This window comes from Lissotriton helveticus, chromosome 3_1, assembly GCF_964261635.1.
Source record: "Lissotriton helveticus chromosome 3_1, aLisHel1.1, whole genome shotgun sequence".
Classification (NCBI taxonomy): Eukaryota; Metazoa; Chordata; class Amphibia; order Caudata; family Salamandridae; genus Lissotriton; species Lissotriton helveticus.
This window is the reverse complement of record NC_136061.1, coordinates 469,692,128-469,717,028: the sequence shown is the minus strand read 5'-3', so window position 1 is coordinate 469,717,028 and position 24,901 is coordinate 469,692,128. Positions and strand designations below refer to the sequence as shown.

General features: G+C 46.9%; 1 protein-coding gene across 1 annotated transcript in view; it reads left to right on the top strand.

Annotated features, from left to right (window-relative positions):
• Positions 1 to 24,901, top strand: part of PTH2R (parathyroid hormone 2 receptor) — a 1,143,807-nt gene that overhangs the window by 297,940 nt on the left and 820,966 nt on the right. The window contains exon 2 of the mRNA XM_078683683.1: positions 18,405 to 18,507. Coding sequence (XP_078539809.1) covers positions 18,405 to 18,507 — 103 coding nt within the window. The remainder of the gene's footprint in view (positions 1 to 18,404; positions 18,508 to 24,901) is intronic.

The following is a 24,901-nucleotide window of genomic DNA, read 5'->3' as shown; positions in this document are numbered from 1 at the left end:
AGGTTCCTGTCTGTGGATTGAATTAAGATAATGCCGCTGTTATAGATGGTGATGGTTGCTGTAGCTGGGAAGAGTTGGGAAGGTGTGGTGGACAGTGTTAAGCCATGGGCGGATTTCCTGGTGGCGGAGATAGTGAGGAATGTGAGGAACACTTTTCTCCATTGTGCTCTACGTGTAGTGTATAGGATGAAATCTGTCTTCTTAGAGATATCACATAGTTTTTCAATCCCTTTCATGGCAATTTGTAACTACTGTGCTAGGTTGCTGATTTGTGTTTGGATCTCGCAGATTTTTCTCATGACCTTGGGTGTCGTCGTGTGAGCCATCCTCTGTATGTTCCCAGTTTCATTATTTCTGTTCCTGATTTTCCGTTTAGATCCATGTATCAGTGACGTCTTGCTCTTTCCCTTCAGTCGGTTCTTATCTCTCTCATTTTCTGGGTTAGCCGATCTGTCATATTTTGTTGGACCACTGCTATGTTTGTTGTTATATGTATCTTGTGTTCTCTCTGATTTATCCTCGCTTAATGATGATTTTCTATTTCGTCTATGGCTCCAGGTTGAGGGTCTTGTTCCTGTGTGTTATTCGATAGGGTATTTGTTTGTACCGGTTCCTGTTGTTCTCTGGTTGGAGTAGTATTTATAGTGTCGTAGTAGTCTCCTCCTTGAAGGCTATACTTGTCATAACCATATTGTACCATGTCCGGCCGCGGGATGACCTAGTGGAGGCTTATCATTATGGGTAAAGATTACCGCTGGTGGAAAAACCAAAACTCTGGTGACCAATGATGAGAATTTTCAGGCTTTAATCTATTCCAGTAGGATAAAGCTGTGTTTAATTAATTTTTATAATAATGATTTTATATCTGAACCAAATAATAATTTTATAAGGCCGGTTGATTTTATTGATATAATTGTGGATTGACATCCCTACGGAAAATTTGATGGGATTATTTTGGGAGGTGACTTCAATGACCACATTCACAAGGGTAAAACCAACTCAGCTGCCCCTGTCAGTCGGGTGCTACCTTGTAAAAGAGGGGAGGAACTACTTAATCACATAGCCACTCGTGACCTAGTCAATGTTATGGAGATTGTCAGTCGCATTACGGGTGAAGGCCCCCTGGCTACATATATAGGGTGCGGCTGTTTCTCCACAATTGACTATGTATTTATTTCCTCTCTACTTGTGGACTGCCATAGTAAATTGTATGTCGCTAGAACAGTTGTTTAACCAGGTCAAGAAGGCGTTCAAATTGTCTTGTGTACCGTCCATATCATGACAATATCATCTATGTATCTATTCCACTTTGTGATACACTTACTATGAGGGTTCTGATCTCCATAGATGTATTTGGACTCAAAATCATCCATATATATATTTGCCAAACTTGGGGCGAACCCCGCCCCCATCGCCACTCCTCCACATTGATAATAGTATTCTTTCTGAAACAATGATGAAATGCAAAGTCGAACTGTGTTTAATTGTGTATATTCGTCATGTATAGCATAATAGGAGCCTTATAAACTATATTGATTTTGTATACAACAAGAAACGGCTTTACATGCTAAAGTGGATTTGATATACATGTGAAGATTGATAAAAAAACGGTCAAATATGCTAAGCTGCTGACATGTAGGAAATAGGGTGTAATTGAAATGTCTCTAATATGTGTAACTATTGAATGACATGTGAACGGCAGGCAGCCTCAATGGGGATATGGTCCTTGAATATAGGCGCTTCGTTTTCGCTTTGTAAACCTCGTAAGCAATCCATTCCAGAGTTTATCACTAGCCGGTAGAAAAAAGTAGGAACGTAAAATCGTCAGTACGCAGAGTACGCAGATGACGTTTATCTGCTTTTAAACGGATCCGTATCTGGGGCACTTCAAGCCTCAACCGCTGGAAAGCTAAAGAAATAGACGCTTCATGGTGAGACAAAAAGTAAGTCTTTTAATTACATCGGCTGCATTGCATGCGTGCCTCGGCATATTGTAAAAACGTAATTAAATAACGTTCCTAAACCGGAGGGCGTCTCGCGCTGGGATCAGGTCTGCTATCCTTTTTTTTTTTTTTAAACGACTGGGCTTAGAGCTACATAGTACCGCATATACAAGTCGAGTTACACTCGCTTGTACAAACAAAAGCTAATACTAATGGGAGGTTCCGATATAGGGGGGCGCCCCGTATTGGGAATAGATCTGTTATATTCTTAAAACAACTGGGCTTAGAGCCACAAAGTACCACAAATACAAGCCGAGTTAGTCTCGCTGGTAAAACTAAAAGTGAATACTAATGGGAAGTCGACTAATTTGCAGTGAAGTTTGTAGGGCCAATCTTTTAAGGCGCTATGATGTCGATGTAACAGTATTGATTGCTAGTTCTGGGTATACATGATACTGTGACAATTTAGATGAGAACAGAAAATTGAATTGATGCTAATTTAATTAAAACTTAGTATAGATAAATAATTTGACATTTATCAACTAACCGGTATACAAGCCCCTTGTAAAACTGGCACTCTATGGCTAGTCCTCTATGTAATGCGTTAAGAATATCCGCTATGTAACCTATGATCATAATAACAATTGATGAGGACAGAGAATATGAGATTGCTCTCATTTTTTACCATATAGGTGATCGCAATTGCGGCACTTACCTTGAATACATCCATATTTCTCCGCCGGCTGGTGGAGAAATCAAGAACGATTAGCTATAAAGGTATGTATGAATAAGAGTATAAGTAGTTGTAGTTATCTTTGCTTATTCAATAGTACAAGTGTAGTGATATGACCACTTCACTTTTAGATATCAGGATTGGTTCCTCATTGTCCGATAGTGTCGGCTGACACATCGTTTCTGCCCTGCCTTTAATGAGATATATGCAGGACATCTCCAAAAGCAACAGGTGAGCGGTCCAGTTTGGCAGTGTCCAACGGCCTTTTGCCCTAAAAAACTTCCACACACACAGAAGCTAAATGCTATTCCCATTTTCTTATAGGTTGTCCAACTGCACTATAGTCCTGATGAAGACCCGCCCCGGTTGCGATAGAATCAGCACCATTGTTTAGGGTCGAAACGTCGACGTTATAACACGGATCAGTCCTTATCTAAGTTTCAATACAAAAAAGAGAAAAATGTATCGGTTAAAACTATTGTTTTGAGTTTGGGACTGTTACATTGTTACCTTTTTGTATATATTTATCAATTCACAAACTAGAGCACTTGTCACTTTTCACTTGAACACAAATCTGTCACGGATATATTTTTATTCCATTTATGTTTAGGACAGCCATTTTAAATGTATATTTATGATATAGTGATGTTAAAATTCCAAAAATAAGATAAAATTGGATATAATCCTCTAAAAGAGGTGTGTGTGGTCCCTTCTTACAGGTTTTTCCTGTTCTAACGTGTTGTTATTATTAGATGAAATACCTTGTCTAATAATAGTATACATAAATTAAGAGATTCACCTACATATGAGGTTTATGAAAGAGATTGTTTTCCCAACAGAACCATTGTCTTTATACAAATTAAATAAGAGCCTGAATTTTGGTCACCTCTATTGTGTAATGTCTTTACCAACTTGTCCCACACCCCTGCCCCGGAGACCTGGTCTAGGTATTATTGTCCCCATCTGTAAGAAGGGTGACAGACTCAATCCTAGTTGTTACCGCCCTATATCTTTAATTGATAACACTTTGAGGATTCTAGGTAGAGTCATTTTTAATAAGATCAGGGCCTGGGGGGAGGACAATAAGATTTTACACCCGTGTCAGCTGGGTTTTAGAAGTAACGTGGGGACTGTGGAGCTATGTCTGAACTTAAACCTAATAATGGGTAAATACATCATAGCCAAAAAAGTCCCTTTGTATTTAGGTTTTATGGATTTAAGTTCAGTTTTCGATTTTGTTAACTGCTCCCAATTATGGGTGGATCTTTTACATTATGGTTTGGACAAAGCACTTGTATATTTTTTGGCCCACCTGCACAGTGACTTGAAAGCCCGCGTTAGAATAAATAATGAAGGGGAGGTCTCAGAGGACATTTTAATAGGCAGGGGGGTTAGACAAGGTTGTGTCTTAGCCCCCCTGCTTTTTATCTTGTATATAAATTAATTAGGTAATTCATTGTCCAAACAAACTAGTGATGTCCCCAGTATTAATGGTACATTACTCCCCTGTCTCTTATACGCGGGAACGCTGTCCTTATGGGCCGCACACCCAAAGCACTGCACACTTTAATAATGGTCTTCGTCTCCTATATGGCGGATCTTGGCCTGTGTACCAATTTTAATAAATCATATATAATGTTGTGTGGGCCCAAAAAACATAGCATTCAGCATATTGCGTCTGGGAGCGATGCCCTAAAAAGCACTAGCAATTTTCCCTACCTTGGCCTGATGTTCTCTAACACAGGATCCTGGCAGCCCCATGTGGCCCATGGGAGGAACAAACTGGGTAAGGCAATACATTCTATAATTAGCCTTCGACAACCAAAACGTGCTGAGATAGTAATCCTGCTACTACAAATTTACTGAACCCAATGCCTACCTACGGCAACCTATGGTGCAGAGTTGTGGGGGTACTCAAATAGCGCCAGTTTACAGATTGAAGAGAACAGATTCTGTAGAAAGGTTCTGGGGGCGTCTATCTCAGCACCCACCTATGTTTGCCACAGGGAGCTGAATCTTTTCTATGTGGAGGACTTCATCAGGTCAAGACCAGCACTATTTTGGTTAAAGATATGGTGGAACCCTGCTGCTTCTTTGACCCAAGGAATAATCATGGATTGCCTAAGGTGTGACAGGGCAATTTACATACCTTGGTTGGGGGCAGTAAAAAGAAACTTAGCAAGCGTGGGTATGGAGCACCTATTCTCCTCCCCCCGAGCCACCGAGCAAGCACAACATAAGCTAGTAAGAGGGGCATTGTATAATTTATATCAGAAAGAAAGAGAAACGGCTGAGCACCACAAACCTGCCATCATAAGATATATTCCCCTCCTGTCACAGGATGGTAGGCCTAACAACATGCCGCAGGGATATCTTAGAAAAAATTTGGGGAGGTGGAACAGACATTTGCTCTTTCGTCTCAGGGATGGAAGCATCAAATATTCTTTATCATTCCCATTGGGCTTCAATAAAAACCTGGAGAAATTGCAATGTCCCTGTAATCTAGGGTGTAAACAAAGCTTGTTACACTTTTTGTTTTTCTGTGGTTTTTATGCTAGATATACAAAACATTACCTAATTCCCTACTTTAAAGAGCGTGCTGTGGTGGATTTTAATCTAGCATTAAGGGAACTATTACTGTTGACCTGTGATGAAGTACTTTTCAGAGTAAGCTGCTTCCTCCAATCAGCGATACGTTCCCGAGCAACTATGAATATGCCCTGATAAATTGATCACTCGCACATTATTGCGGTTTTGTATAAGAGTTTGAATATTTATTTATCTATTGCACATCTGCACTTTATAGCAGTCCCCACTGTACATTGATGACACTTTGCAAAACGTTTTTTAATGCTTGGCACACAGCTAATTAGTTTATACAATGTTTACATCTACTGAGTGTCAGCCTAGACCATAGAGTGATGTATTTTTATAATGATATAATTAGATAGCTCCCACCTAATATAGACCGTTAGGCAACCATCGCACTGATTGATTGTGTTATCTGTAAATTGTTTTATATTGTTTTAATTGATTATTATGAGGATTGTTGTGATGATCATGTACATTTATGGATGTTTTTATATATCCGAATAAAGATCCTTTGACTTGACTTGACTAGCTTTTGCGCTAGATAACTGGAGGTTTTGAAATGGAGGGCTTTGTGAGACAGGCAGGCAATCTTTAGGTGTATTCTTTTCATGCTTCGTAGGGCAACCAATTTAGGGATTTAAGGACTGGGGATATGTGCACATTTCTTTTCGTACCTGTAATCAATTTGGCAGCTGCTTTCAATGATGCCCTTAGTGGGGACAAGATATATTTGGGGAGACCACAGAGCGTAACACTGCCATAGTCTAGCCTCGGCAAAACAAGTGCTTGGACCTCCTGCTTGAAGTCAGCTTGTGGAAGGAATGGTTTGAGATTTCTGAGTATCCTCATTATGTGATTAACTCCCATACACACATTACTAATGTTAGATCTGGGGGTCTCTCGTTGGCAGAGGTAGCTACCAATGTCCAAATAGGGATCCTTGCTTCTAGTCAGGGCAAGGGGGATACACTCTTTAGATAACCGCTGCTCACCCCCTTGGTAGCTTGGCACGAGCAGACAGGCTTATCAAAGGCAATGTGTAAAGTATTTGTACCAACACTCACAGTAACACAGTGAAAATACCACAAATGGACTACACCAGTTTAGAAAAAAAAAGTTATTTAATCCAAACTACACAAGACCAAAACGAAAAAAATCCAACACACACAGTTCAAGAATATGATTTCAAAAGAGTTCTAGGGTTTGCGTTAAAATAATCCACAGTTGCGTCACGTTTGGCCCAAAGTACCTGTAGATGTGACAAAAGTTCCAAATTGAAGCTGCAGGATTGAAAAACAAGTGATGCGTCACTCATGAGACCCTGGGGAGGCAATGCGACAGCCCCGCGGGACGCAGTGGGCGTGTGGCTGCATATCCAGTCTGTATGGGGAGTGAGGCGATACCTTGTATGGGTTCCAGCGCGCAGGTTCGGTAGGAAGCGTCTCGCACAGGCACAATGCGACGATCTTTAGAACAGCGACAATCTCAGGTACGGCAGCGATGCGCAGCGTCGATGTTCTCTCATGGCCCCACGATGCGATGGCTCTGCGACGATGTTTGAAGCGACGTAATGCGGTCCGCAAGCAAGTGGTGCGGCAATCTCACCCAGCGATGACAAGCGTTGTGACGATCTCGATCCTCACAGCGGCGGGAATTTCCTCGTTCCGTCAGGGATGCGCTCCGCAAGTGAGCGATGCGTGAAAATTGCAGATTGTCTTAGTTTCTCCTTGTCCAGTTTCCCAAACGGCCGGCACAACGTCCAGAGGTCCCACAATTGGATCACGCACTCTAGGAAGGGCAGAACTCTGTCAGCAGAGTTCAGGGAGAAGATGGGGGTGAAGTCCTTTTGTTCCTGGGACTTCTTAACAGGAGGCCCGCTCTCCTCAGGCCCTTGGAGATCTCTTCAAGCAAGGGGACATAGCACACAGCAAAGTCCTTCCCCTTTTCTTGTCAGCAAAACAACTACAGGTCAGTCCACAAGCACACAGCAGGACAGTCCTTGCTCTTCAGTCTTTCAGCGTTCTCCTTGGCAGAGGTTACTTCTTGATTCCAGGATGATCTAATCTTCTGAAGTCTGGGGAGCTCTTTTTATACCAATATTCTCTTTGTTCTCTGAGGGCAGTGCCGCCTTGGCTTAGTCAGAACCAGTTCTGGTCAGTCCTGGAGCACTTTGTTTACTTGACACCTTCTTTTCTTTGAGAGAGAGGGGAGCAGGGTCGTCAGCCGCCCAGCAGGAGGTGGAGCCAGCATTGTGGAAGGCAGGCACAGCCCTATTCAGGCCCAGGTGCTATCCCCTCCTACCACTCAAGATGCAGATGGAGCTATCCAGTCCAGGGGCTCAGCCTCTGGGAGCCACCCCAGCCCCTGTCACTCACAAACCAGACAGTCAATTCACAAACAGGCCAAGGCACACAGAAAGGTCAGACAAAAAAAATCACTTTCTAAAAGTGCTGTTTTCAAACACAGATTTTAAAAAACATCCTTCCCAAAAGATGTGTATTAAATTCTGAGTTCAGGGATACCAGACCTTAATTTTCAATCTTGCTCCTATGGGAATATATGCTGGTAAACATTTTACACAACATTCCCCATTATAGCCTATGGGCAAGATAGCCTTTAAATATTGTTAAACAATGGCTGTAATTCACTACCAGAGCATGTCACCCACACTAGTACATGCTCTACCTTTCACATACACTGCACCCTGCCCAGGGGGGTACCTAGGGCCTTCCATAGGGGTGTCCAGTGTGTACAGAAAGGGAAGGGTTAGGCCTGACCAGTGTGGACACTGGTCAGGTCAGCATGGAAGTTAGCAACTGCACACAGGCACTGTGGTGGCAAGCCTGAGACATCATTTTAAGGCTACTCCTGTGGGTGGCACAATAAGTGCTGCAGGCCCACTAGTAACATTTGCATCACCAGCACTGGCACACTTAGTGCACTTTACTAGGGACTTCCTGGTAACACAAATATGGCAATCATGGATAACCAATCACATTAACAATTTATGCAGAGAGCATATGCACTTTAGCACTGATCAGCAGTGGTAAAGAGCCCAGAGTCCTATAGCCAACAACCACAGGTCAGGAAAATTAATGGAGGATGAAGCAAAAAGTTTGGGGATAACCCTGCAAAAAGGGCCATTTACAACACAACCCCCTTCTAGCCTAAAGCCAGGGTAGACCAAACGATATCATGATGGGATTCTTTGCTCGGGACGATAGAACACGGAAAGTGGCCCAAACAGCAGGGAACTATTCCTGTTCTACGCCTTCCTGAACCCAGTTGGATCACTCTATCCTCTCAGGGCCCACCAAGCCAACCCATGTGGAACCCTTCTCCTCACCTGTGGACACCATCTGTGCAGCACCTAACCTTAACTTGCAAGCCACAGTGGCCACTGACAGTGGTCAGAGATGAGACCCAGGCCTTATGCCTCTCAGGGCTCTCAAACCCCTGTGGCATCAGAGGGTGGGGGGCAGTAGCCCCAGGTGCTTGGCATTATTTGCCCACTCCATCTCCGGTCAGGTCTGACATCCTGGCACTGACCCACCAGTCCCGGGCCTTTACCTGGCAGCTGGACAGGAGGCTGGGGTGGGCTTTCCCATGCCTGTTTCTCCTCTTCCTTAGGGCTATGTACCCTCCCACCTGGAGCAGTACCCCCTCCTAGAATAGTCAGAGCACCTGTGGCAGGTGTCCTGCACCATTCACCCACCGGTTCAGGGGTTCTAGCTGGCAACAGGGATCCCAGGTCAGGGGGGACACGCCAGGCCTTGCCCTCCAACCTAGGGTCAAAACCCTTCAGGTGAACCAGGGTCAGAGGCGAGGACTCCCCCCCCCCCGCATACCCTTCCAGAGTTCTGCACCCTCCCACTTGGAGTGGTAGCCTTAGAAGACAAACTGGTAGGGACACTGTTTACAGATCTCCTTCCCTCCAGGTCAGGCAACACCTGGCCAACCCCTGTGGTTGAACACTGGCCCGGCGCACCAGGACTTCACTCACAGATGTGTCCACAATGGTAGACAGTACTCACCTGGCCAATACAATGGTGTGGCCCAGTCCACCCCCAGGGTGTAACTCCTGGCCCCTCCCAGGGGCATCCCTGTCCACCAGGACAACCAGCCACAGGGGCCACTGACAACGGTCAGTGATGAGAGCCAGGCCTCAAGCCTTTCAGGCATCTCTAACCTTTGTGGCATCAGAAAGTGGGAGGCAGTAGCCCCAGGTGCCTGGCACCACTCCTCCACCTTCCCTCCTTACAAGTCAGGTAGGTCATCCTGACACTGTACCCTCAGGCTGACCAGAGGTCACAGGCGAGGCTCTCAGACCCCTACCTCTCCTTCTGGGGTCCTGCCCTCTCCTCCCAGGAGAATCCCCCTCAGAACACAACTCGCCTACCAGTTCAGGTCTTCTCTCCAGCAACTGGTCTCCCAACCTAGGGTCTAAACCCTCGGGTTGCACCGGGGTCAGAGGTGAGAACTCCCTCCCTCTGCACCCCCTTCCAGAGCGCTGCACCCTCCCTACTGGAGGGGTACCCTGGGAACCCAAACTGGTCAGGACACTGGTTACAGATGTCCTTCCTTCCAGGTCAGGCAGATCCTAAACCTGGTCTACCAACCCAGGGACCAATACCTGCAGTTGTGCACTTGCCTGGCACGCCAGGACTTCTGGGGACTCACACAGTACCTCCCCGAGGGTGACACATGACTCATGTGTCCTGTGACAGTCTGCCTGGTGTAGATCTCCTGACGCCTGTCCACCTGAAAGTGCACGAAGATACCCCGGGACAGAAGGGGTGTCACCATGGTCATTCCTGGGAGAGTCAGCCCTTCTGGCTGGTCCTGACCCACTGGTTCTCCCACTGGGGAACAGATCCCCCTCCCACCCCTCACACTGGAATTCTGCACCCTCCCAAATAGAGCGGTACCGCCAGACACCTGAACTACTGGAGCTCTGGTTACAGACGCCCCCGGGTCTCCTGACACTAGGAGGTCCCACTCAAATGGCCTACAAGTACAGCCTGGGTCTCCAACCTGGTGTTCCCCTAAGGAACCCTCCATGCCCTGGAACTGGGTTTCAGGCACCTTGGGACACACAGTCCCACATTCACTCCTTCTCCACTGAGACAGGACGTGAGCCCCTTCACCCCTCCCACTACACTGGGACCTAATTAAGCTACACTGAACCTCTTCCACCTCACAGGTCTGGAAGATATCTGCCCCACTCCTTTTGGGATCATTCCCCAATGCCTCCTCAGACACTCTGGAATCCACCAAGAGGTCTTCCACCAACGCAAGCCCCCTGGAATCCGGGAACAAACTCTCCACCAGATGTTAGCATAGCTCTTGAAAACAGGGACTTAAAATATGCTCTCCAACAAATGAATCACACAGCCCCCCACAGTTGTTAACCAAGCTACCCTTTGCCTCACCCTCCAGTGTCTCACACAAGTACCCCACAACACTCTCCTGAGATTGGCAAGACAGTGTCCTACTGTCTCTGTCACACAACCCACACTGTTCTGGACCCGCATATTATTCTCAATAATTTGTGTAAAGTTGTTATAGAGTATATTGGTATGGTTTTGACTCATATAGGAATGCATGACCATATAAATGACATACATTGACAATGTTTTTACTGGTAACAGCATTGTCGGTTGTACATGGATTATGGCATACATTGATATTTCTACAGCCGGTATCATTGCTGTTGTGCAGGCATAGATTATGACATATTTTGACATTGTATTTATGAGCATTGACATTTTCATAAGGACACAGCTTATGGCATACATAGGCATTGCATTTATCGGTATTGCGTGGTCGGGCTTGCACACCTCATGTTGCTCATTGATATTGATTTTACTAATAGCGAAGACTACTTTTTCCTTTTCGCACAACATAGCACAACACCTTCATGTACTGTGCTGTGTCGTGTGAAATTTTAATAAATATATGCCTCAAAGATTTCGCAAAGGTGACCAGAATTTACACTTTGTCTTGGAACTTGACAAGTGCTCTGCTGCCTTTTGGCTAGGGTGACGACAAATACATTCATACAGGCAGAAAATCACTATTTGTTAAGGAAAGGACAATTTTTGAATAATGAGTGAGGAATCCATCAAAGGCCCCAGCCTGGAGCAATTGGCTGGCAGGTTACAGTGTGGCATTAGAAGATTCTGGTATTGGAGCACATTGGTCATGTTATGTAGGCATTTCTATTTGCGCGCATTGCATTGCCTTAACTGGAAATATTGAAATAAAACTTTATAGAAACACTGATTAGAATGAAATCCCTCCATTCATAGACCATATGTTTCAACTAGCCATCTCACAATCAGCTGCTGTAGTGCTTTTACCTCAGGGCCTGGGGCACTGCAAAGGCTGCAGGAATTATATCAATTCCCCTGACAAGGCTGGCCTTAATGCTGGAGCAGATGGTTTGAGAATATTTGTTGTGCCCCCTCCAAGGATTCAACTTGTACCACCCTACAATGGTGCCCCTCATCCATACATAAACCCACTCTTATGTGTTGTTAATTTCTTAACAATGCTACTCATTCAAAGTATGTAGGGTAAAGTAGGGTGTGGAGTGTGTTATATCACACACACATTATAAAGACCCAAAGGCATCAGACGTCTGTGCCTTTAATCTGTAAGAAGTGTCAAAATACAAGCCTGTTCTTGACATATGGTGTTTAGACATTAATCTAGTACACAATATGTTTTCTGTGCAGCAATGTGATGAAACTGCAAAGAGAGGGGTCTCCGCGAGAAGCCCCTGAGCCTCTAATTTCCATTTCTGCTCAATGTCATGTCCTAACTCTGAAACCCTCCATCATTCATGAACAATACTCATCAGCTGTCCCCTTTACACTTCACACTTTTACCCCATCAGCGTGCCGGCACTATAGAACTGTATTGCGGTATTGCAGGACGCACAGAGAGTAGTACAGGGGTTTGCCTATTTTAATTCGCCGTGATTCTTGCTGCAATTTCTTTTTACTCATTTTAATTGTTGATTGATTGCACTGCCATTAGATTTCACCCACTTACTTGCAGTATAAAATTAAACTTACCTTCACCACCCGCTATTTTAGCGTGGTCAGAACCCCCGGTCAGCTATTGCGCCATTTTGGTTGAGGGATGGTCAGGCTTACTACCATCTCCAGGCGCCATCTTGGGAGGTGCTCTAGATGCTCGGCAGCTTCTACAGGCCAGCATATTTAAGTGGGGGAATGCAAGCGCGCAGTTCTAGACTATTGAACTGTATTGCGGTCTTGCAGGACGCACAGAGAGTAGTACAGGGGTTCGCCTATTTTAATTTGCTGTGATTCTTTCTGCTATTTCTTATTACTAATTTTAATTGTTGATTGATTGCACTGTCTTTAGAGTTCACCCACTTACTTGCACTATGAAATAAAACTTACCTTCACCAGCGGCTATTTTAGCGTGGTCAGAACCCCCGGTCAGCTATTGCGCCATTTTGGTTGAGGGAGGGTCAGGCTTACTGCCATCTCCAGGCGCCATTTTGGGAGGCGCTCTAGATGCATCTTCTACAGGCCAGCATATTTAAGTGGGGGAATGCCAGCATGTGGGCGCAGCGGGCGCGCCAGAGGCAAGCCAGTCTGCGCCCGTCCGCGCCCTGGATGGCGCTCGAGGGCGGCTAACCTATGATAGAGAACAACTTTTGAAGCTAGGTAAGATAGAATGTAAAGTTACCTCTGCCACGGTTACCATGAGAAATGTCGGAAAGACCCTTATTGGTGGGCTGATTAACAGTTGGTCACTTGTTAAGCACTCCACTGAGGTCTGAGGTCTGATAGAGGATATGGGACTTGATGCTCTGTTTTTAACCGAGACTTGGACAAACGCAGAGTCAGCTGTAGAAATGGGATGTGCTAGACCTAATGGCTATAAAATTCTTCACAAGCCTAGAACCACGGGCAGAGGAGAAGGAGTGGGGGTGATTTAAAGAGGAGCTGGATTTTAAACTCTTACAGATAGACGAAGTAGAGGGGATAGAAATTATGGGTTTCTCGTTACAATCTTCTAGCGGGAACCTATTTACAGGACTGTTGTGTTATAGGCCTTCGGGTGGTGCCACACAATATCAAAATCTTTTTGATATTATCACTAATCTTACGTTGGCACACTCCAGAATGATTATATTAGGAGATTTTATTCTTTGGGAAGACGGGAATGTTTTAGCAGCTAATTGCGAGATTTGAGGCATACATGTACAAACTTGAATCTCTCCCAGTTGGTGAAACGTTCAACACATCAAGGGGGGCATATTCTTGATCTGTTATTTTCCAACCAGTCCACAACTAGGGTACTAAATATAGTGCCTCAGAATTGGTCTGACCATTATCTCGTTCATTTCAGCATTGGGGTGTTCTGCTCTGGGGACAGCGCTAGTCAGCAAAGGTCCTATTGGAGAGGTAAGGAATGGGCAAAACTAGACAAGACCAGAACTCTTGCATTTGCCCCAGATGTTACCTACTTTGTACCCACAAAGACCGTAGAAGAAAACTATAAAGTTTATACTAGCCATATAACTGACATCCTGGATCAGGTAATCCCTATAAAGGAAATAAAAAAAAGGAGCAAAATCACGGCTCCTTTGTATAATGAGGAGCTGAAACAGCTCCGCATGCTCCGCAAGAAGGCAGAAATGAAATGGAGAAAGAGCTACCGTGAGGAAGATAAAAAGGACCTGAGATTGCTACAATAGAAATACAAAGAGTGTATTCTCAAGTCTAAGGCAGTTTCTATGCCAGTTCAATCATACAAGCGCCAAAGGGGACAAAAGTACTTTTTAAGATTATCAAGGACCTTTCCTCCCCCACATGTATGGAAAATAAAGTGGCAGCATCCCAAAAATTATGTGATTAGATTGCTCTACATTTTCAGGATAAGATTGCAAAAATTGTGGACACTCTCCATGTTAATAATAATGTTGAACAACTTAATCCTGAACAAATGATAGATGAAGTTCAACAACAGCCTGTATCTTTGGATACTTTTCAGACTCTAACAGAAGCTGCTTTTGATAGCCTGGTGTATAGCGTATACTCAGGCTCCACTCTTGATCCCTTCCCCCATAAAATGTGGATGTCATTTGGGCGAGATACCTTTCCATGGTTGAGGCAGATTGCAACCAGTCCCTGGAAGAAGGAATGGTCCCGGAATGCTGGAAGTTGGCGGTGGTGACTCCACTGATTAAAACGCCTTCTTTGGACCCTTCAACTCCGTAAAACTTCAGACCCATCTCTCTCCTACCTTATCCGGCGAAAATCCTAGAAAAAGCAGTCAGTAGGTCGCTGTCGTGCCTTTTGGAGGAGAATCATCTACTTCATAAAGATCAGTTTGGTTTTCGCCCAGGTCATGGGACCGAGTTGGCTCTGGCCACTATGTTGGATAATCTGCATATGCGAGCCGACAACGGGAACGCTACTGTTCTAGTGCTTTTCGATATGTCGGCCGCATTCAACACGGTGAACCATCCCATGGTGGAAAGGCTTAAGAGGATAGGAGTGAAAGGCCGGGCATTGCAATGGCTTCAATCTTATCTAGTAGGAAGACAGCAGGTGGTAACCTTAGCACCGTTCTCCTTGAGCAAATCCCCAGTCATCAATGGGGTGCCGCAGGGATCTGCGATTAGTCCTATTCTGTTTAATGTTTATCTGCAGCCCCTGCTCCCCATTATAAAGTCTTCTGGAGTCTGCCTAGTTAATTATGCCGACGACACGCAATTGGCATTCTCTTTAGAAGGTGACCATGCATTATCTCTGGACATGTTCCAGCAGTGCAAGCGGCGGACGACTGACTGGCTCAGAAGAAACTCTTTGCAATTTAATAGTGGAAAGACTTCGGCGGTGTACTGCTCCTCTGGTAGGATGCCTAGACAATTTCCATCTGAGTTTAGACTTACTCCAGAGGAGGAACCACTAACCCCGGCCAGTAAGATGGTGCTGATTGATGACGATCTTCAGATGGAATCACAGGCAAATAAGACCGCCAGCGTATGCTTTGCCTTAATACGTATGTTACGTAAAATACTCCCTTTACTACCCAAAGATTCACGTTCACTGGTGGTAAGAAGTACAGTGGGAAGCAGACTGGACTATTGCAACTCCCTGTATTTGGGGACCCCACAATACATTTTTCAGGGGTTGCAAAGAATCCAGTCTGCAGCAGCTAAACTGGCCCTTGGTAGGCAACGGAGCTCCTCCACAAGTTTGGCTCTGAGAGAGCTACACTGGTTGCCTATAAGGGAAAGGTTTCACTTTAAGTCCCTTTTGTCTGGTTTTTAGAGCGATGCATGAGCTAGGTCCTGTCTCTCTGCAGGAAAGGTTTACATGGTATAAACCCATAAGGCAGCTTCGCTCTTCTAGTGCCGGCCTACTGACGGTCCCTAGATTTAAACGGTCTAGGTTAGGAGGAAGGACATTTAGCGTGGTTGGTGCCCGTCTGTGGAATGAACTCTCCAAGAGCCTTAGACAATTCAACTCCCTGCTAGAGTTTCACAGGAACCTAAAAACCTGGCTCTATCCCAAGGCCTAAGCCCCGGCTCTTCTATCGCTCTGTTGTGACCTGCCTCCACTCTGGTCAACTTTTACTAGTTTGAAGCACCCTTGATACCCATAGGGTGACAGTATGCGCTATACAAGCTCTAAAATCAATCAATCAATCAATCAATCAAGCACAGGGAGAGGCAAAAGCCATATTGCAAATCGAGTACACTGCAGAGAGCAGGACTCTCTGGAATTTGAAGCCTCCCAATCCCATCACTCCTATCCCATGCTCCAAAAACAGTCCACATGTAATCATATATCAATCAATCAATCAAGGCATTTGTAAAGCGCACTACATACCCGTGAGGGTCTCAGGCACTGAGGGGGGGGGGGAATGCTGCTACTGTTCGAAGAGCCAGGTCTTAAGGAGTCTTCTGAAGGTCAGAAAGTATTGGGTCTGCCGTAGGCGGATAGGGAGGGTTTTCCATGTCTTGGCGGTGAGGTGAGAGAATGATCTGCTGCTGGCGGTCACTCTTCGGATGCGGAGGACAGTGGTGAGGGCATGGTCTGCGGAGCTGAGCTGGTGGGTGGGGGTGTAGAAGCTGAGTCGGCTGTTGAGGTACGCTGGTCCGGTGTTGTGGAGTGCCATGTGTGCATGGATAAGGATCTTGAAGGTTATCCTCTTGTGACAAGGAGCCAGTACAGGTCTCTCAGGTGGGGTGTGAAGTGGCTGCGGCAAGGGATGTCGAGGATCAGGTACACGGAGGCATCTGGATGTGTTGGAGCCGTTTCAGGAGTTTGCCCGAGGCTCCTTCGTGGAGGGCGTTTCCGTAGTCTAGTCTGCTGCTGACGAGGGCCTGGGTGACCGTCCCTCTTGTTTCGGTGGGGATCCACTTGTAGATCCTGCGTAGCATGTGGAGGGTGTTGAAGCAGGAGGAGGAGACAGCGTTGACCTGCTTTGTCATGGAGAGGGTGGAGTCGAGGATGACTCCTAGGTTGCGTGCGTGGTTGGTGGGTGTTGGGGCTGTTCCTAGTGCAGTCGGCCACCAGGAGTCATCCCAGGCAGAAGGGGTGGACCCGAGGAGGAGGACCTCTGTCTTGCCTGAGTTCAGCTTAACACATACACACATTTTTGCAATGTAGAGCAAAATAAAAAATTATGCAGAGCAGGAAAAGTTGATTCATTACATATAAACAATTCTATAACCACAGCTCTTTCCTCTAAGAGCAGGGGTATGCCTTCATCCACCTCCCACACTGCCTCTACTCATATCCCGGAGTAAGTTTAACTGCTACACCTCTGTAGTTTTCTAGTCCCACTTTGCTGCCTTCATTTTCAAAATTATTCTCCACCAACTTTCACTCCATCTAAGCTTTGATTAAAAGTTGGGACTTTGCTATAGCAGTGCAGTTTTTTTGATGCTTTTTAATTGAGCCATTATTCCACTGAAACTGAATATGGGGATCGGAGGGACTCTCCTCTATGAAAGGTTGAATGTTTGTTTAGTTTTCCTTTCACTTGACTTTATAGCTGTCTTGGTGAACCATGAATGTCTGCCCATCACCACCACCACCCTCACCCCACATAGAAGCCTCCACACACATTTGATACTAACCTTGGGGCCGATTACGATGCCGTAGGAAATGGCTCCGACTCTCGGTCAGAGCCATTTCTACAGTATCGTAATCAGCAGTTTGAATTCATTTCCAACCTATCCATTTGGAAGGAGTCAGTTGGAAATGAATCCAAATAGGATTTCCAAATGACTTCCGATGGGCTCGGAGATCCTGTCTGCCGTTCGAAAAACCTCCTGTAATCCCAAGGGCTGCTCTTTCCACCCAAGGGATTACAATGTCGGATTCCAACAGCTTTTCAGTGCCGGCCTTTTTGACACTAAAAGGCCATTGAAGTCGACTTTGGATGCTCCCAGCATGGCCCCCATGAGTGTTAGGCCTCTGGATGGCGGCCGAGGGGCACATAGGGTGGCTCCCATTGATGCCTGCACCCCGTGGCAGACACCTTGAGGTGCCTGCTATGGGGAGTAGGGATGAAATGCACCTCTTCTCTTTACAATGAGAGCATGAATTGCAGTCCGTTTGCATGCTCTTATTGTAAAGAACAGGACTGAGCCAAACAGTGTTCGGTCGTATCCTATTTGCTGGGTTAGGACCGGTGACAGGAGGTCGGTCGGTCCCAGTACCCAATTGATGTAGGGCAGACTCAGGTCCGTCTTACATCAAAATCTGGCCTCTAGAGTATGAGATATATCTGTGATTTAACCAAATCAGAAAAGGAATACTATGTGGAATTCCACTCAATATTTCAGTGTTCCCAGGCTTATTTGCCTTCAGGTGGCATTTAACTAGTAATGGCAGTGTGCTAGCGGGGTGTTGCTGCCTAGTTACAGTCAGTACCTAGATGTGCGGCATTTGCCTTCCACCAGTACCATGGAACTCTTAATTGGGCATTAAGAATCGTTAAAAAAAATGAACAAACCTAGTGATGCACTTCTTGCTAATTGCAGTAGATGGCATTGCTGCTCATCAAAGATACCTTATCAACGCAATGTACTGAATCACTACTGTGTTTCACATTTGCTTTGTTCATTTCAGGTTGATTCAGATGGCACGATCACAACCGAGGAACAGATTTTTCTTCTCTTGGAAGCCAAAGAGCAGTGCGAATTCAACATCACAACACAGCTGCAGGAAGGAGGTATTGCTTCTGTTTTTATTAACCTTATGACGTATGCAGCTGTAGGACATGTAGGTGGAGAAGCTACTGGAAAGGTGAATGCACGTACCTCCTAAATTCCCTATATCAATCAAAGTCAAGCAATGTAGAATTGAGTCTTGAGCGATTCAGTCAGTAATGCATTATTCCTGCTAACCTGTACTGCTATTGCTAAATGCAGTTTTAGAGCAAAAATAGATTTTGATCTAACATTTGTAACGTGCTAACATAATTTATGTCTTGAAATTGGTAACCATATTTGCTTCTCAGCTATTTAAGACTTAATTTTCTGCAGCTTAATTTTACTTCCGCTGCACATATTTTTTTCTTCTACTCCACGTATTGTTATCTCTTCTTAAAGTACATACTCACAATATGTATGCTCTTCATTTGCTCACCTCAGCTCACCTTCCATGAACACATTATATGTCCTCATTTATTCTATCAACATATACCCAGGTACCTCTCTCTGAATTAACCCCTTAGCTGCTGAAGCTTTCCACTAAGCCTTCTCCCTAAACCCAAATGCTGAGTGTTTGTTTGATGCACTTAGAGCTCAAGTCTTATTCTTCAAAAGGAATACAGGCCACATGTATGTATTCACCATGATGGGCATTCTAGAGGGCTTCAATGTTTGTGGATTCCCCTGGAGTGCACAGAAAGAATAGCCAAACTATAGCAACATTAATTTTTATTTGGATAAATAGGAAAACTATGATGTGCATGAAAACCTGTTTTTTTTTGTTTTTTTTATATGGCATACACAAAAGGTGTCTTGTGCTTTGATCAACATATTGCCAGTTTTCAGAGACAAACAAAGTTGTGAAAACATTTTTTTACCACAGGTTTTGCACCTCTTTAAGGGGTCTATGCACAAGAACGTGTGCTAAACATCACCAAAAAATGGTAACGCAACTTTACACATCGCAGCCTATTGCCGGAAAATAACTGTATGTCAACGTGGAATTCACAACAAGGCGGTACTATGCGATAGTCTTCCGAAACTGCGGCCAATGTCCGTGATACAACCACCTCGACTGAGATAAAAACACAAACCACAACACCAAAAAACAGGCGATGAACCAAGCAGGGATAAGCACCGCCAGGCCTGCGACACACACAGAATTGAAAACCACATTGCCGTAAAGGGAGAAGGGTGAGCCAATTCAGAGCTGAAGGGACATTTCACACACAATGCAGCACACACACATAGGAAGCAGAGCACCCCAACATCGAACACAATGTGGTTCAAACACCAACATTTGCACAAACAACACAGGACACAAGTGCACTCGTCTGTGGCCGGTAAATGGCCAAAAGCATCTGGCAAACCACGAAACAGGGACATGATAATGCACAAGTACAAACCCACAGTCCTGATGGGGTAGCAATGCATGTATGGCAGGGAGCCAGAGAGTCTGTGACACACATATTGGCATACAAATCAAGACACAACACAGTATAAAACACGTGAAAGTGCGGATACTTTATCAACAAGTGCGTGCCAGTACGGCCAAGAGAAGTGGCATGATATACATACCAATTCAGCATCATGCCTAAATGAGGACTGTAGGAAAGCAGCCATGTCCACCTCAGGGGAATCTATCACCAACACAAGTCTGTGCCAACGCATGTCGGTTGTCCGTACTGGGATCATGAGACCAGGCTAATGCAGCCATGTCCACTGTCGTCTTGGGACATGTGACCAGATTCCCAACCTGCAACCAGGCGTCGGGACATGTGCAATGGGTCGCATCCAGTTGTGGCTGCAGTTACCTTGTCACTCGTCCATGAACGCGAGTGCAGCAGCGTAGGCCAACAGCTCCAATGAGTGATAGTCGTCCAACACATCTGACATGTCGTCAACATAATCCAAAAGTTGACCCGGTTAGATGTGCTCACTCCAAACACTCGGCCCAATGAGCACCAAAGCCCTATTGGGTTGTGCTCAATGTGCTCAATGCATACGACGACTCGTGCAATCTCCCCAGCCCAGTTTCCAGCCTGCACGCCAAACATCCATGCATGCCATAAACGGGCATCACGGTGACACTCCTGGCCATGGGCCAACAGGGGGTGCACACACATGTCGAAATCCAGGTCATCTACCATTACGTTGGAGAGGCAGACATCCACGGACCACTCAAATATGCTCGAGCCACAAGGCAACACAGGCTGAACGCAGGTGACATCCGCAAGGCGGAAGTTCAGCTGGTAACTGATCTGCAGCACTGCCAACGGCAGTGCCCCAAGTACATGCAGCAGACGTGCACTGTACAGGTCCTAGTGACTGGAGTCGGGCATGTGTCCGGATGCTCTGCCATTGCGTCAGTGGCTCTACTTGTAGTGGCACTGGCTTGCCCTGCGCCAGACCTGTAGATGTAATGGCACAGCTCAGTACAATGAGCAGTGTCTGTGTGCAACTTGTGCAGGCCTGGGGTGGGAGTACGTGTGAAGGCCATTTCACGCACGCTAACTATGGCCAAGGACTTCTGCGTGTGGGATGTCTACATGTTGGTCTCATGTCGGGCAGTGCGTAGTGTGGGAGTTGCAAGCAAATGCTATCGTATCTGTCAGGGGTGCTGGCCACATGCTAGTTCCTGCTTGGAGCTGCAGATGTGCTACTGCCTGATAGTTCAGACAAAGGACATTTCATCCCCACAGTAACTTCACCATCTGCATGCACACACAAGGTGTACAGAGGCCTGTTGTGAGTGTAGTGGGACATCTGCGACCCAGGGAATCATGGATGAAATGCCCAGCATGTGGAACATGAGAGGCCTCACTGTGTGTTCTGTTGCCACACAGCTGCTCCTTTCTCCCATGAGCCCCCACACTTGTGTGAGCTGTATGGTTGCATCACGTGCACTCCCACGGCACACCCTTGTAATGCCTGTCTGCGCATGTCCAGCGGCATGCCAACAACAACGTGACGCTGGCCTTTGATGGTGTGCGGCCACATGAGTGTAGGCCAATGGTCCAGACAGGGAGGACACAGGTGTACAGCCCATGGCTGGCTGTGATCGCGCTGCAAATGAGGCCAGTCGACTGACTCATGCATCCGCAGGACTGATAGACATGACACTTTGCATGAATGGGGCGTGGCTACGGCTATAATGGAGACAGACGTGTTCGGGTAGAGCTCTGTAGGAGGCTCCTCTGAACGGGCCAATATCTCCGTATGTAGTCACTTTTAGGGACAGTGATTAACTGGTCTGCATGCCAGAAGGTGTCCAGATGCGGCGATGAAAATCTGGCCCTGTCTGAGCCTGCTGTGACACTGCTGACTGGAGGGGTTGCCTGCGGTGTGGCCTCGGAGCGGTCGGCATCGGCTATGCAGACCCGAGGCCTGACCCCACCCTCGGGGCGGCAAGTAATGGTGAGGTGAAAGGAAGTGGATTGCCAGTGACTGAGACCATGCCTGCTGCCCTGAAGCTCACGGGGCAGTAGGGTGTCTGCGTGGGAACCCTGCTGCACGGTCCGCCCACACCGCTGTGTCCGAGACGGAGCCGGCAGCCGTCCACCGTGCCACGAGAGGAGAAACTGCATGCAGCCTGACTCCCATAATGGCTGCTGCTCGGGAGGCATGGTGGGCGTCCCGAGGCCCCGGGCACGCCGCTGTGAGCACCCACCCTCACGTCCTGCTGATCGTTGCTGGGAAAGACAAGTAAGGCGTTTATGCCCCGGAGGAATCACCCGCATTTTTCCAGGTCTTGCAATCGCCTGGCTCTATGTTTCATGGCTGGGGCAGTTGAGGAGCTGAGGTGCGTGTGTCCCCATTTGTTCCTGTCAAGCTACCGCTACTGATTAAGGGACACGGAGAAGATGCTCCCCCTCCTCTACTGACAGGCTGGGGACATAGCTTGACTGAGAGTCTGCTACTGCTGCCGCCGTCGGGGAGGGTTTGGGATAATTGAACCACCCGCTATTGTGCAGGGAGCTGCGGCTGACCCCCCCTGCTACCATTATTTCCCTCTGAACGCTGGGAAGGTGTAGTGGAGGCGACCCCTGTGCATGAAAGCCCTGATTCTGGGCGCAGTGCTGTGACATCACATAGGCCATTGTGGCTGACTCATCACTAGTGTTGCTACTTAAGGACGGGGGCCCCACCTACCAAGGAGCTACCCGCTGCGCGCCGATGTTCTGCACCAGCGCCGGTGAGCGCCATCAGCAGGAGTTGGATTCGCGTAATTGCCCATGCCCCTGTTAAGGCATTCTCCTTTAATGTACTAAGCAACAGAGTTTCACTACCCCCGGAGGCCCTCCTGTGGTGTTTGATGTGAGGAGTGCCTGTGGCTGGCGCCCCTACCAGGCCGTCATCGTGAAGACGTGAAGAGGTGACTTTGGGGCCAGGGCTATCGCAGCCTGAGGCAGCGGTGCATTGTACGATACTACACTGACGGCCACCGTGCAGCTGGTGCCGGCTTGCTGCTGTCCGACTAGGCTGCCTCTGGCGTGTCCAATGGGCTCTGATAGAAGCGGTGGGTGTTTGCGAGTGGATGTCCCACAATACAGTCCTGGCCTGTTCATCTGCTGCAGAACATGCAGCTGCAACCTCAATAGCTGAGGTCTGCGTGGCTGAATACAGGAATAGATGACTGGATCGCGGGGACGGTGTTGGGGAGTAGTGAGCGGGGCCTGCTGCTTCGACCGTGAGTTGCTTGCTGCTTACTAACCACACCCCGCTGGCACTGTGGAGAGCTCCAAAGAAGCACTCGAGCCCTGGTGACACCATACTGCACTTTTCCTGGCTGCAAGGAAGGAGTAAGCGAATACATCCGGCACCATAAGTCGAGCGGCACCCGAGCGCGGACTGGACCGGGAGGAGTGCAAGCCATACCTACACCATCCAAGCCTAAATCAGACAACATGGCGAAACAAGGGATGGCGGATCAGACCGCAAGCAAGCTGGACGCAGTACTTGCTCCAATGGAACGTTTGGAGGAAACTATGAATCAAACCCGCACCTCCCTGGAATGTAAAATAGACAAGGTGGCCATTGACCTCACTCACCTGCATGTGGATCATCGGAAGTTGGCGGACCATACCACTGCGCTAGAAGCTACACTGGCTGACGTCCGGCTGCAGGTAGCACAGACGGATAAGAATGTACAAGACTTGCTGAATCACGTTGAGTTTCTAGAAGGCAGAGACGAGGTCGCTGAGGGAAGGGCTCGACGCAACAACATCCGTATAGTAGGTGTACCGGAAAAATGGGAAGGGAACGAACCTGCCCTGCATGTAGAGGATTGGCTCAGAGGTCTGCTACTGGAGGGATCCCTTTCGTTGCACTTCGTCATTGAACATGCCCATAGAGTCCCAACGAGACCTCCCCCTACTGGCTCGAATTCCGCGACCCCTGCTCATTCGGATTCTTAACTACCGAGATACCGTATTGCAGGAAACCAGGAAGCTCCAAGATGTTCACATTGACAATCACAGGATAATGTTGTTTCCAGATTATACCTTCCAGGTGCAGCATCAGAGATTCTCATTCATTACAGTAAAGAAGCGCCTTCATCAAAATGACCTGAAATACTCTCCGCTGTTCCCTGCCAGATTGCGTGTGGGCGCCAGTGATAAAACAAACTTTTTTAAAACCTCGGAGGCAGAGGAAGACTGGCTGGATACCTTCACTGGTGCGGGACCCCAGGACAGGACTGCAACACTGAAAAGGCCCGTTTCGCCGTCAGCTGAGGGAGCACAGACCTACGCGAAAGGGGACGCCGCCTTTGCCTTCGGTGGGCCCACGGTCAGAACTGATCCGCAACGGGATGCTCTACAAGCCATAGCAGAAATGAGTGGCTCGCTGCGGACGGAAGATGCATCTAATTCCAGCAAGCATGACCTGACTAGTGACGATGAACAAATTTATGGCTTGCAGAATTCACAGGACTCAAATGACCAGCCGGATGTCACTTCGCAGACGGCGGACCTGATTTTATAAACGCTACAAGCTCCTGTATTGGTGTGGACTACACCTTAAGGTATTGAGTTGCATGAATGGGGACATGTTGTCAATGGCCGCATAGACATTCAAGATGTACGTTATTGGGACCCCGTATGGTGAATCAGTGCAGGTACTATTACTGAGCTCCATGTAGAATGTGGTGTGACATACACGATACAGCTTGTTGTCACTTTATGGACATCTATATGCATGACCCACTGAAAATGTACCCTTAAGTTGACGTATATACTTTACTCTTCTCTATTGTATGTTCTGCCTGTGCATGGGGGGACTCTAGGGCGATTGACAAGTAGCTTGCAAACTAAGGTAGAGCAGATTGTAGTACACCCCAGTATTGTTTTGACTGTTATCTCCAACTGGAGGTTTGGACGACTGCTAGTTGCATGTTCGCCCTTTTGGTATTAT